General features: G+C 57.0%; 5 protein-coding genes across 5 annotated transcripts; 2 read left to right on the top strand and 3 right to left on the bottom strand.

Annotated features, from left to right (window-relative positions):
* Positions 1-22: 22 nt before the first annotated feature.
* On the bottom strand, positions 23-3,880 carry LTR77_011089 (uncharacterized protein; the record flags this gene model as incomplete). The annotated part of the gene is made up of 2 exons (XM_064808301.1): positions 23-3,320; positions 3,369-3,880. The coding sequence occupies 2 exons, from the start codon at positions 3,878-3,880 to the stop codon at positions 23-25; spliced, it is 3,810 nt and encodes a 1,269-aa protein (XP_064653527.1).
* A 345-nt stretch (positions 3,881-4,225) lies between these two features.
* LTR77_011088 (uncharacterized protein) lies at positions 4,226-6,862 on the bottom strand (the record flags this gene model as incomplete). The annotated part of the gene is made up of 1 exon (XM_064808300.1): positions 4,226-6,862. One exon carries the CDS (start codon positions 6,860-6,862, stop codon positions 4,226-4,228), a length of 2,637 nt encoding a protein of 878 aa, XP_064653526.1.
* Positions 6,863-7,632: 770 nt separating this feature from the next.
* LTR77_011087 (uncharacterized protein) lies at positions 7,633-8,975 on the top strand (the record flags this gene model as incomplete). The annotated part of the gene is made up of 2 exons (XM_064808299.1): positions 7,633-7,830; positions 7,899-8,975. 2 exons carry the CDS (start codon positions 7,633-7,635, stop codon positions 8,973-8,975), a joined length of 1,275 nt encoding a protein of 424 aa, XP_064653525.1.
* Positions 8,976-9,488: 513 nt separating this feature from the next.
* Positions 9,489-9,942, top strand: LTR77_011086 (uncharacterized protein; the record flags this gene model as incomplete). The annotated part of the gene is made up of 2 exons (XM_064808298.1): positions 9,489-9,539; positions 9,613-9,942. 2 exons carry the CDS (start codon positions 9,489-9,491, stop codon positions 9,940-9,942), a joined length of 381 nt encoding a protein of 126 aa, XP_064653524.1.
* An 855-nt stretch (positions 9,943-10,797) lies between these two features.
* Positions 10,798-12,459, bottom strand: LTR77_011085 (uncharacterized protein; the record flags this gene model as incomplete). Its single annotated transcript, XM_064808297.1, has 1 exon — positions 10,798-12,459. One exon carries the CDS (start codon positions 12,457-12,459, stop codon positions 10,798-10,800), a length of 1,662 nt encoding a protein of 553 aa, XP_064653523.1.
* Between the last annotated feature and the right edge of the window lie 1,325 nt (positions 12,460-13,784).

Below are 13,784 nucleotides of genomic sequence, written 5' to 3'. Positions count from 1 at the left end.
GGGCAAAGCATATTCCCCTACTTCACAGCTTCGTAGCAACAGGCCCGGGCGCATGGCCGTTCAGCCCAACACCAACACTCTCTTGCTCATCGGCTTTTTCTTCCACTCGTGCGTGAACATTGCCTTCCCACCACGACCGTAAGCTCGTCGCATGCTTGCGCTCCTCGTCTCCGAGCTCGACCGGCGGTCCTTTGACTTCCTCACGTACTGTGGTGCCGTTCTGTTCCGTGGACTTTCGAGCCCACGCCGGCTTCTTAGCATTGCTCTCGGCGACGCTCGCGTCTTGATACCTCCACACGCACCAGGCGCTGGCATCAGTGGAGAGCAAATAGGCTTGGCGGTTGCGAGACTTCACGGCAAAGTCTCTCAACAAGATGACGTCGCCGACTTCTGCTACCGGGAGCGTCGCCTTCCAGGGCCGGAAGATCTCAGCGCGCACACTCGTGGATGAAGTGATACTTGTATCCGAGATGCGGAAGATAGTGTAGTAGTCGCGAGGACCGCCTTTAGCACGAGCAGGCTCCTTGGTCTTGTCTGTGACGACGGCGAAGATGTCGACGGTTCCGTTGCCATGCGATTGTTGGCTTGACGGGTTGAGGCATTCATCAAGTCGAGAAAGAGGCGTGAAGTACGACAGGGCGGTTGAAACGCCGTTGACGTGGACAGGCTTGGCGGTCGAGGGCTCGGAGATCGTTTGTGTGGCAACAGGTTTCTGCTGTTGTTGACCTTCTGCATGCCGATCACGCTCGCCATTGACGGCCTCCGCGGCGCTCGATCGCTTCGGTGAGAACCATGCGGATATGACGTCCGGTATGTTGCTGAGCCGCGATCTCCTGGACTTCCTCGCTGGTGTCTTCTTCTCAGGCATGGGTGTTGTCACTTCCTCCTCAGGATGAGGATCAGAAATGATATCTTCTTGCGCTTGTTGTGGGGTCGGTGCTCTGCCCTCTTCCTCCTCCACGACCACGTTATCAGTCACCATGTCTGGCGGGATCTGCGTGAGCTCCGGTGTTGGTGGAAGGGCACTTCTTGCTGTCTCGACAATGTCCCGAACTAGGAGCTGTGATGGTGGGTCCTGCAGAGGCTGAGAGTTTAATGGGCTGAGCGGTAGGCTCGGATACGCCGGAGCTTGGTGAAGAGGTTGTGGACGACTTGGGTCTTCTTGCTCGTCACCAGAGGGTACATGTGATTGGCTAAGCTGGCTCTCGTCCGGATGAGGAAAGAACTTCGGATGTTGCACCGCTTCTGCGGCAGCCTCTTCATCGTCAGACACTCGCTCATGTGACAGCAGATCAACTTCAGCTACTAAGCCAGCAGAAAGGTTGCGGGGCTTGTGCGAGTGTTCTTCGAAACCGTCGATTATTCCGGTTGAGGTCAGTGCGTCGTTTGGTGCCTGAGACAAGTGACCATCTTGCAACGCAGGATCGATTGTAAGAGGTTCGTGCGACACTTCGGCAGACCTTTCAAAATCTGAAGATGAGGTTTCTTCCATGTCGACATCATTCGAAGGATCTGCGTCTTGCGTTTCTCGCAAAGGCACGTGAGGTTCGAGATCACCAGCGTCATCACCCGTGATTTCATCTGCGAGCCCAGGATCTCTGATCGTCTCTAAAACTGGCTCCTGTTGCTCGACTTCGCCCTGCGGGGCTATGGTAGGGTCGTCGAACTGCTCTTCCTCGCTCTCGTCCTCACTATCATCCTCAGAGCTAGAACTCAGCTCAATGACTTCTGCACCACGAGGCTGAGCGGCTTTCGTGGGCTCGTCCTCATCCACGCCTGGTGAGCTACGTTCTGCCCGTCGAGAGGCTTCCACGGCTGCGTCGCCCGAGGCAGGCTCCATGGCGACGTCCTGCATAGTTTCCAATGGTGCCTCCGACGCTTCGAGTCGAGCACGAGCGAGCTCTGAGAAGCCAGCTGTTGGAGGTGGTCTCGATGACTCCATCACTTCCATGGGAGTAGGTGATTCTTCATCGGTTGGCGATTCGTCATCAGCTCCCGACAGTTCATGGATGTACTCAGCAGGCTCGGAACTCACAGGGCCGTCCGCGTCGAGCCCGGCGACGTCTTGAGGATCAGGTTCAGGGACGTGCTCCAGCGGTTCTCCCAAGGTAGGTTCCACGACTTCTACCTCTTGGGCCATCGGAGGCGGAGGCTCGATGCCAGCAACATCTCCATGTGACTTTGTCGGCTGTACGGAGGCAGTCGTAGGCGAGGGACTTTCAGATTCTTGGACGGGAGTTTCTTCCACGGAAGGCTCTTCCATCACATCTCCCTCTCCCACAGCCTCAACCTCAGCCGCCGCCTTGGCCTCCTCAGCCTCAGGTGAGGCCTTGAAGCCAAACAAGCTGCGGTATGTCTTCAACATCACACGGTCCTTCTCAGACAATGGCGTTACATGGGTGGAGCTTTGGACAGACGATGTGCCGTCGAATCCGAACATGCTTGGTCGCTGATGCGCTTGTGGCGGCCTCTCCGGAGTCTGCGGCTCGGTAGGAATGGTAGACTGCTCTTCTGCTGGCTCATCTCGAACGAGCAAGATCTCTTCTAGCACTTCCTTTGGTGCTTCCACAGGAGCTGTGAGCAGGTCTGATTCCATGGTAGTATCCAGCTCCAGCATTTCGTCTTCATCGGTATTGTGTACATCAGTGGCATCCGTAGTAGGTATTGTCTGTCCATCATCAAGCATTTTTTCGTGATCAGTATCCGGCTCGGTGTCCGATAGGAGCTCGACAGGTTCCGCTTCTTGCATCGGTACCTTGTTATCGTCATCAGCATCATCGTCGGGGTCAGAGTGAACATCCGCATCGGCGCTTTGGTGAGTGCCAGCCGGTGGTCCAGCTTCATCGCTTCGAGAAGGACTGTGGCGTTTCATTGGACTCGTGGGGAATGTAGTAGGTTCTGCACCGCCAAAATGCCTCTTCGGGGTGTCGGTAGGAAAGGGCGAAGGCAGAGGTAGCGTTGGCGATTTGACCGGCTGCAGCTTCGGTGTTGTAGGACGACCATGCTGCTGTTCAAGCTGCTGTTCTGGCATGGTCGCTTGTGGCGCCTCACCTTCGGCATCCGGCACTTGCAGTCGTGGCAGAGGCGGCGGTAGCATCTCCCTATCTTCACTCCCCATCGTAGCCTGGAGGTCGCCATCCACTGGTCCCGTAGCCACAGCAGCTCCGTTCTCGAAGGCTTCCTTGACTGGCGAAGGCGACTTCTCAGCATACCTCCACTGCCTGACCGCACCAAATGACCTCCTCTGCCCGCCTTGCTCTGCCTCCCACCTCTCCACCTCCCTCTCAAACGGACCATCCCCAGCCATAGTCCCAACCCAACTATCCACAGACAACCGCACCCTCTTCGCAAAAGCCGGCGAAGCATACATTTGCCCCTCCCCCTCCTCACCCACCCTCTCCCTCAACCCCGGCACATCTTTCCTCATCGGCGTCTCTACCACCCCATCCCTCCTCTTCTCCCCCTCCTCCCCCTCTTCCACCTCATCAACCCTAACCTCCCCCCCATCATCCCTGCCCTCTACCCTCATAACCAACTTCCCCCGAAACCACAGCCCCCCCTCCACCCCTCTCCCCGGCGTCCGCTCCCTCGTCCCATCAATTTCCCACCTCCCACCATCCAGCCCCAGCACGACAACATCGCCGATCCCCACCCTCGCCTCCGCAACAGCCTGCGCCGCGGGCCCGGAGAAGCGGACGCGGACTTGTGCGCCGCGGCTGCGGAGGCGGGCGTCCGGGTCGGAGAGGAGGAGGGCGCATTGGTGGGTTGTTGAGGAGTAGGGCCAGGAGAGCGTTATAGTCGCGCGAATCGAGGTGGTGGGTGGGAGGGGCGTGTGGGGGGTGAGCGAGGTAATGGGGATGGTGGTGGGTTGATCGGCCATTGGTTTGGTATTACATTATGGTATACGGAGACGTCGTATACTGCTGCTCCGGGGATAGGTGGAGGTGATGTCGGGATAGTGTTTGTGAATTAATGTTTAGCTTAAGTGGCCAGCGAGTCGAGTGGAAGCATGAGATGAGGTCAGCATTGGAGAGTCCGTGCTTGGACTTTTCATGCGGGTCAAAGACAGCAACAGCACGAGACTCGAGCTGAAAGCATGTGCAAGATGTGATTGAGTCGATGATGGCATTCTTCAACATTCGAACAGCCTAGATGTAATGCAGGGGTATCACTATGTCCCGTCCTCCCAACCCAACCAAACCGCCAACCCAAAGACGAACCCTCCCTAATCCTCCCTCGACCGATCAATGACCGGCTGCGGCTGCCCTGCCGCCCTCTCGACCTTCCCAAGCAGACTCCCATTAGCAAACTGATTCCGCTGCGTCAAGTCCACCATCGGCCCCTTCGCTCGACTGCCATCCATCACGCCTCTGCCCTTCGTACCTCCGCCCCAGCCCGATTGCGCCTGCGGGCCCGCCATCAGACCCTCGCCTGTGAAAGCGCTCTGGTCTGCAGCGGGTCGTCTGATAGACCTACTGACTGTCTGATTGCGAGAGAGTGGAGGTGAGCGGCTCTGTGGGCTACCGCTGGCATTGTTGCGGGCGCGCCAGTCGGTGCTGGGAGGGAGTCCGAGTGGGTCTTCGGGAGATGTGGCGTTCTCGATCAGCGCGCCTGCGCCGCCGTCGGGGTTGTAGCCGCGGCCCTTTTTGAGGTGCTGCGGTGGTTCGCGGTATTGGGGCGTTAGGTCGACTAGAGGCTTGGGCATCTCCCTGGCGCGGGAATTGGAGCGGTGGATGCCGCCGCTGTCGGTCGCTCCATGGGCATGTTGAGCTCGAGTCGAATGTGTACGCTTGGGTGTCAGGTCCGAGGATCTGCGCCCGGAGTATTCCTCTTCTCTGACATCGTAGCCAGTATTGAGCAGATTCGAGCCATTGGTGAAGGGGCTTTCCTTCTTGTTCTCCCGCTCGGCATTCTCTCTCTGCCGCTGCGAGTATGTCCGCCCAAGCAGCCCTGTTGTCAGAAACTCTTCTGGGCTGGCCTTTGTCTGATCATTGGATGGCCGCCTGCGATTCGTTGAAGGTCTCGTTCCAAGGTTAGCCAGCGGCTCGTCTTCTGCCAGATGTCCTCTGTTGCCCATCGCTCCGGGTGGGCGCTGCTTCTTGGCTCTGCTCGTTCTGCGCTCGGGTGAGACGGTGGTATCGAATTGACTCGAAGACTTCGTAAAGCCAGCGGACATGGGCGGTGGTGCTTCAGCTGATCTTCCAGTTCCAGGCCGCCTGTCGAGCTGATCCATTTCTATCAATGGCTTGAATGATCCGAGGTGGTAAGCCGAGTCCATTGAGTTGCCAGTGCGGTGGGTGTTGCCGCGGCCAATCTCCTTGTCCATAGCAGCGCCTTCAGCAGACTTCGGCTTGCGGCCTTCTCCCATGACGTGGACCAGATACCAGCTCCTCCATCCTTGTATGGTCGCGTGAAAGTCATCTGCAGTCTGACGATCATTCGTGCAGAAGAAGTGCACAAAGTTCTGCGTAGACTCGAACACACTTGACTTCTGCTGCGACTTGATCGCAAAGCACATCTTCTTCGGGGGCTTGATCTTCCTTCGGGCCTTCTCCTGCGTGGGCGTGTAGATATCGAAGTCGCTGAGATGGCAGACGTTCACGACATCCTTTGGCTTGTCCGGGTCCTTCTGAGCCACGATCTGACCGTCTGATCGAAGGCTGATGTATCGTTTGTCCCACTTGCCGGGTTTTTGGGAGAATGACATGAACCAGCTGTGGTCCTCTGGTTTCTGCTTTGGCGCGCCAGCCACACTCAACTCCACTTCCGAGCTGCCAGTGCCAGGGTCAACGAGGATCAGTGCATTCGATCGGTCCGTATCCCAGCTGTTCATCACGTCTCGGATGTGCTCGTACCGCCGCAGCGGACGCTGTATGCCGACAGTGATGAAAGACTCGATCAGAACGGCAGACTTTAGATCGATGCGCTCCGCCATGCAGACCGAAGCAGTCTTGATGATGTCCACCGGTGTGGTTGTAGGCGTGACAGGAAAAACGGTCTTCGATTTGCCGCACTCTACCAGAACCGACCGGTCGCCAGAGTTGACGGCAGACACCGGTGCGTCTATTCCGGGAACCACGCCTCCGCCACCAGGCTTGATTGTAGCAGGCTCGTTGCTCGGAACAGGATGCGACAGTGTGTGCTTTTCGTTCTGTGGCGCGACCTCTCCTCTCTTCCGCTTGAACAGACCGAAGCATCCAGCTGTCTCCTCATCTTCGTCGTCTTTGAACTGCGGCAGAGCACTCGTACTCTTAGTTGCGCGTATTTGGTCTGAAGTTGGCGGGCCGTCCAGAACGACTGGCTGGGTTGTTGGTCTCACTGCTGTCGGCTGCGGTGGTGGAAACAGTTCGCCGGTAGGTGGTGAGGACCTCTTCCTTGCTACCAAACCAGCAACCTGGCCTTGCTGCGCACTGTACCGCTCCTGTAGTCGTTTCCTCCTGCCGTCCTCCTCATCCCAATCAAGCTCTCCTCCGTTGACCCTTCGCGTATCTACGGTTCCAGATTGTGTCGGAGGACTCACTGTCCGTTCATGATACGTCTTGAGGCCTCCAGGCTGTCGCTGACTGGGCGGCCTGCTGTTCATTTGCGTTTGCGCCGTCCGCTCCGCCGAGGCGACTCGTTTGGAGGCTGGTCTCGGCACGACGTCGACATGGTCCTGGTCTCTTGCTGTCGCCGGCCTACTCGCGCCTGTTGGCCCTCTCCGATAACGCGACTTGCTTCTAGTAAAGCTGTCGTCGGCGGGGACTTCATGCTGCTGCACGGGCAGCGGGTCGCGAAGCTCATCTGGTGGGGGGTGTGGTTTGCGCTGCGAACGGTAACGCGAGACCTTTTGTGACGGCGGCGAGGAGGGCAGATCGGCCATGATGCATGCTGCTCACGCGCCGACTTGTGAGAATTTCAAGGTCGAAGTCTTGGGCGTTGCGACACGCGCCTATTCTTGTACCCGCCGCCGTTGGAGGAAGAGAGCCGCAATCACAGGGATCGGCGGACGCACGGTGCAGGGGTAGGGTGCTGTATGGTCACACGACAGTGATGTGATCAGGATCCGCCGTTTGAAGGGCAGTTTGTGGGGACTGCAAAGGCTGATATACAAGTCCGCGAGTGGACGACGACCTGGCATTGAGGCAAGAAGAGAATGCGAGACGGCACCGCGTCGCCGGTCAAAACAATGCTCAAACTCTCCAGGCCCTCTCCCCACAGCCAATGCTCGTTCCCAAGCACCATCCTGGCCTGGTGTGCCCGCAAGTCTCAAGAGACCCTTTGGACCCCCACTGCCGTTGCGAGGTAACACCGCCGGAGCCGCATCTCCGTACCACGTCTTTACCTTGTCTATCATTCGACGTAGTTGTTGTAAACACTGAACACGGCTGGGAGATGGGGAGCATCGCCGCCATGGATGCAGCCCCTGCACCGCGCGCAACAACGGCACGAAGGAAATCCTACTAAGGCAAAACGGGCCAGCCACGACCCCTCCATAGCCTGACTACATCCATCCACCACTCCTTCGCCTATACTTCTCTGTGACATCTTGTGCGCGCGGTAATCCCTAGCAATGGCCAGTGTCTGCTACTTCTACTTCCTGGGTTCGTGACAACAGCTCAGCGCTCCACGCGCCGCGCAATGATCGGAATCATGGACCGCCGCACCCAGCGCGCGCTTCTGATCGTGCTATTCTTCGGCGTCACGGTCGTATTGTACAGGACATTGGGCTTGCGGGACAGCATTGTACAGCGGGGAGGAGGTTCGCGAAGCGGAGGCTCTGCGCCGGACGAGCAGACTTCATTACGGGTGGATCCCAAGAAGCTCGATCTGGCGAATGCGACACTCGGGGTATGTCTTGCATGCGTCAGCCGCATGTCTTGGAAGGATGCGATTAGGTTCTGACTGCAGTGGTGTAGTTCGGCGCAGTGTTGGCGGTGTCGCGCGAGGGATCTCCACGACGAGAAGGATTGCTGCTGGCCTCCAACATTACCGAAATCGACATTACCATCCCCGACCAACCGAAGTGGACAGAGGAAGATGTAAACAGAATAAGAGCAGACAGGGACAGTCGGATATCAAGAGGCAGCGCGCTGGCATGGCTGGGACATCTCAATGCGCTACAATGGTTCCTCTCCAGCGACCTCGAGTCGGTCATGATACTCGAAGACGACGTAGACTGGGACATACACCTCCGGACGACTCAAATACCCACCGCGGCAGCCGCCGTCCGCCAACTCGTCCTTGACAAGACCACTCCAGCCGGCACCCTCCAACACTACCCTGAGGAGAACAACTTCTGGGGCAACATTTCCACCTGGGACATCCTCTACCTCGGCCACTGCGGCGACATCTTCCGCCCTTCTTCATGGACCGCCCAAGTTCCACGTGTCCTCTACAACGACCCCACCCTACCTCCTCGGCGCGAGATGCACCCCTACACCCAAGCCTTCCTGCAGTCCATCGCCATTCCAGACGACACCCGCATGATCCACCAATCCATCTTCCCCCTCTGCACCTTCGGCTTCGCAGTCACTCGCAACGCCGCTCGCCGTCTTCTGACCGAGATCGCGCCCAAGGAATCCGAAGGCGGGACCATGGCCTACGACGTGCGCGTGCTGGAAGGCTGTCGCGATCTAGGCCTGCGCTGCTGGAGCGCCAACCCGGAGCTCTTCCACCACATGGACATGGAGTCCGAGATCGCACTCGCCACGCATCCGGAAGAAGGACGAACAGGCGGCGGAGGCGAGAGCGCTGAAAAAGCGGGTGCAGATGAGAAGGGCAGATTAAAGACGCTTCGCGCGGGTGCGGCGCCGAATATCGCGTGCGGAGCGAGGAGTAAGAGTTTCTACACGAAAGATGAGCGGACACTGGAGTTCTTACGGGAGCAGGTGGGACGGCAGGGGAAGTGCTTGAAAGACATTGAAGAGTCTGGAGCGAAAGGCGCGGACGGGGAAAGGTACGATGGGCCTGGGGATCCAAGGTTGTACAGATGACGAGTGCGTTGGCATGAGGCATTGGTGTACTTGCGTTTGGGATTTTGGGGGTCGCTGCTCTTGTATAGCCATCTATGTACGATGCACGTCTGCCTAGCATGCCGATGCGTGCGTTCTGCGTTGTCCAATGACGATACCTGTACGCGCATCCCTTCTTACGTGAAGTGAGACGGCGGCCGCCACGTTGCCTGGATGTTGTGCGAGGTGAGACGTGAACATTTGTCTGGCAGGCAAACATGAGCATGTGATGCCTTGGTGATCCTCCTCGTAGGGTTTGATCAATGACTTTGAGACTGTCTGAGAGAAGCTCACATTCACCGGTCATCAATCCATTCGCTTGCATTGCCGCATACCAACTTCCATACTGTCGCTATCCAAGAAATTTCACCTTCGCATCGCATTCACCACAGCCCGAGTCCTTCGACCACTGCTTGAAACGTCACCAGCTGCAGCACGACACCACAACCACACACTCACCTACTAACGCAACAACGACCCACCACAACAACCACAATGCCTTCCTCATCATCTCGCGCAACGCAGCTCGAACAACACCTCTACCACGTACCTCCCCCTCTTTCATCCTCTCCCAGCCCTTTTCACCCCCCAACCAAGCTAACCTCTCCACCCACCACAGACCTACCTCCCCGCCCTCTCCCGCCTCACCCACCCTCCAACCGCCGACCACGCCACCTACACCACCACCGTCTTCTCGACAATCCTCGACATCTCCCCCACCACTCTCGTCAACACGCTCAAGAACAACCCCACGTGGTCGAAATTGCGGGACGAGGACCGCGGGAGGACGCGCGGGGAGCGGTTGTTCGGGGCGGGGAATGCTTCTGATAGTGCGGCGGGGATGTTGATGAGGGTTGGGAGGGGGGAGGAGGGGGAAAGGTTTAGGGGGTGGGCGGAGGAGTTGTGGGGGAAGGGGCAGATGTGGACGGGGGAGGGGGTGGAATTGTAGGGGGCCGGCGGTTGAGTTCCAGAGGAGGAGGGTGTGAGGAGAGGAGATTGGAGGTGCAGGGCTTGGGGGGGCGACGTCGGAGACCTTCTGCCTTGCAATGATCATGGCGAAGTGGTGGGAGCGATTGGATATGGCAACTGGAAAGGAAGACGGTAGACTGCTACGTGAAGGATTGGTTCAGCAGAGTCTGCGCTTTCAAAGGATGAATAGTTGGATACCCGACCTATGTGATCGAATGAGCCATTCACGCCTTCCGTTCTCAAGCCGCTTGCTCTTCTCAGGCGCGCGTACAATGTCCTCTTCTCCTTGCCTCACACCTCGCTCGGGTGCTTGTGTCTGTCCGATCCCTCTGACGCCGCCCGTGCAACCAACGTAAATGCATGGCCAGCTCTTATGGAATCTCTGTTTCTTCGTCTCCGCACCGCTGAATCGCAGGGTCAACAATTGAAGGCCACAACCGCGCCCGGCATAACGCGAGGCGCGGCGGCTGCTGGCATGCACTGTCTAAATAGGATGCGTGGGGAGAAGAAGGAGGATGAGGTTGAGGAAATTTTGGTTGGAGAAGAGGTTTGGAAACACGACTTTTGGACAAGGACGGAAGTTGTGGTCACGATGTATTGGACTTCCACTGACTTGACCGACCTCAGCTCGATTCCTGGATTTCATTGCTTTTCGATCCACACATGAATTAGTGAGGCGACATCTCCTTGGTGCAGCTACTTATATATTGATTAGACGGGAATACCGATAACACATTGGCGCGAAGCCATGCCTCGTGCATAATGATCGCTCCAGCCTGATGCCTGCGGTAGGGATGAACGAGTGGAACTTCTGCTCTTCCAGCTGGCATGAGGTCTACCGCTCCAACAGTCCCTGCTCCTCCGCCCAACTCTTCAACTCTTGCCTCAAGATCTTTCCGCTCGAATTTCGAGGGATGGACTCGACAAACCCGAACTCGATCTTCGCCACCTTATAGCGGGCAAGACGGGTCCGCAGGAGATCCTCCAGTGAGGGCATGATCGATAGAGCCAAACCCATATTCTCGGGAGATGGCAGAAACCGAGGCACAATGACCACCAAGGGGTGTTCATCGACTCCACTCCCGGCGCTGACGGCTGCAACGTCCTTCACCGCCTCGTGTTCCAGCAGCACCCCTTCGATCTCCGCCGAGGAGACCTGCCAACCGTTTACTTTGATAAGGTCTTTCGCGCGATCGACCAGAAAGACCTTGCCGTCTTCGATATATCCGACGTCGCCGGTCCGCAACCAATCTCCATCAAAGGCATCTGAGGTGGCTGATTCATCTCGAAGGTAGCCCACCATCAGCTGCTCGCTACGGACCAAGAGTTCTCCTGTCTTCTTGTCTCCCCGCAGCTGCAACCCATCTTTACTTCGGTCAACCTTGATCTCGACACCCTTTAGCGGCCTGCCGACAGACCCAGTCGAATCGTCCTCGCAGCGTTGGAATGTGGTGAACCAACCGCCTTCCGTCATGCCCCAGACCTGCACGATTCGTAGTGGGTTGGCGAAGATTCCGAGAAAACGGCTTCTCAGATCCTGGGACAGCGGTGCTCCTCCAGACCAGACCTTGCGCAGGCTTTGCAGAAGATGATGTGACTCATTCTGCTCACAGAGCTTCATGAGCATCGGCGGTGCCGCAGCTGTCTCCGTGATTTGGAAGTCAAACACTTTCTGAGCAAAAGTGTCGTCAAACCTTCTCATGATGTAAGTCGTATGGCCATATCGGATTGAGTTGATGGCCATTAAGGGCGTCGAGAAGGCATGAAAGATGGGTGTGCAAAAAAGGCGTCGAATTTCGTATGGCTGCTCAGCACCTTCTTCGTATGGTTTGGCAATGGCCCTGTCCTCAATGGCCATGGACTCCAGCATCAAGGATTTGTGCGTGCGGATCGAAACCTTCGGAAGGCCCGCCGTACCCGAAGTTGATTGCAGAGCTGCGATATAACCTTCAAGGTCCGAAGCCACAGCTAATTCGTTGGTATCATCGAAGGGCCGCTGAATATCATGGAGTGATCTGAAACCTTCCACTCGCTCCTCCGGGGTGGCTTGTTTTCGCAGAATGTCGCTGAATATAATCACCTCCACCTCGGGCCACACGTCAAGCACCGCCGCTGCCACCGTGGGTAGCTGCTCAGGCATTGTGATGATGCGACATGTTCCGGACATTAGAAGATGATGGCGCAACTCATGCTCGGTATAAGCGATGTTCGATCCGGTCCACATACCCCCGTTTGCCCATATGCTGAGCATCAGGACTGGGTACAGCACATCGTTCGGCAGATGGAGGCACACGGCAACTTCAGGTTCGAAGGCTCCTGCTAAACTGCCCACAAGATCTGTTACACGGCCTCGCGTCAGGGCACGTTCCGGGTCCGCAGCATCGATAAGTACAGGCTTGTTGATTGTATTCGGCACGAAGAACAACGTCCACAAGGCAAGATTGCCGGTTGGGTCGCAGAATGGCGAATTTGTCGGTCCGTGTGTGTCCTCCTCCATGCTGATGGTTGATGTCCTGGGAGAAATTTAAGTCTGCGTATACCCAACAGCGATATCAAGTGGCCTTTGACGTCCACGAGAACATGTCGCATGCTTCACGCTTGGGTGCGGATGGTTTTCTAGCTTGTGACCTGCGTACCTCTTTCCCATGAAAGCACAAGCAACCCGGGACATCAAGGCCGACACTGGAGACAGCAGCCGCTGGAAAGCGCTGGACCTGGCTCTTTCCATGAATCTTTCCAGGCGTTGCAAGACCACTCGACTCATTCGGCGAGTGCACATCGGAATGTGCGGCGTTTGATGCCATTGCGGAGGACCTCGAATCGACATGTCGCTTTTGGACGAATTCTTGACATCAAATGGATTTCAGGTTGAATGTCGCCTCGAAGCGCTTAATCCGACTGTTGTTGGAGACGCCAAAAAAACAACAGCAAAGAATTGAAGAACAAGAAACGGCTTCGAAAGACTTTGGTCGCAATATCCAGAATCACAGCATCGCAGATTGCATGACGGCACCAATGCTACCGACTACATTCCGCCAGATACGGCGACACACTGGCTTGGTAGGAATGGAAGGATTGTGTTCCAGACAGAACATTCTACATGTATGCAAAGATTTCAGGTTGTTGACTTGGGGCACATGATGGTGCGCCAACAGTAGCTGCACACAAAGCATTCGATCGACCGTCCAACGTTCGGAATTCCTCGCATTTACTACGACGGGCATTTTGAAAATTTGTACTGTCCCGCGATACTAGTGCAGCAATGTCTCGATCGCTGGACGTCTGCAGCCACGGTGGTACCAGATCCGGGCGGAAGCGAGTGGCGTAAATGGCGTTGCTTGATGGCCAAATCTTGCCGCGAGGTCTCAGGACCTTCTGCTCTTTCACATCGCGCAACACTTGCCGGCAGCACGAAGGAAGATCCTACCGACGCCTTCCAACGCTCCCGTTGCGCCTTCTGGATCAAGGCCGAGCCTGCCCGAACTCTCTGGCCGTGATCGTAGAAGGACACTGGAAACTGATCAGATGACATCGAGGGATGCGAAGCCTTTAAGTGCCTCCCCATGTTTTGAGCAGATCTAGGGCATGGGCGCGAGGTTGTCTTAAGCTTTACCAGCGTGCGACTTCAGCCATGCCTTGCCAGGAGCATCACCAGGTTCCTGGGACACGGCATGGCAGCTGGCGACCGAACCGCCGGCATACATGCAGCCATCATGCACTCCGCATGACAACGAGCGCCCTGCACAGGGCTAAAGTCCTGGTCCGGAGATGTCACACAAACGTAACGTCTACCGCCTCGCGAGCTGCTACGGAGCCCTTGTT

The sequence above is a fragment of the Saxophila tyrrhenica genome (genome assembly GCF_035928015.1).
Source record: "Saxophila tyrrhenica strain CCFEE 5935 chromosome Unknown scaffold_31, whole genome shotgun sequence".
In the NCBI taxonomy this organism is placed as follows: Eukaryota; Fungi; Ascomycota; class Dothideomycetes; order Mycosphaerellales; family Extremaceae; genus Saxophila; species Saxophila tyrrhenica.
The sequence above is the reverse complement of the archived record's forward strand: the minus strand, read 5'-3'. Positions and strand labels throughout refer to the sequence as shown.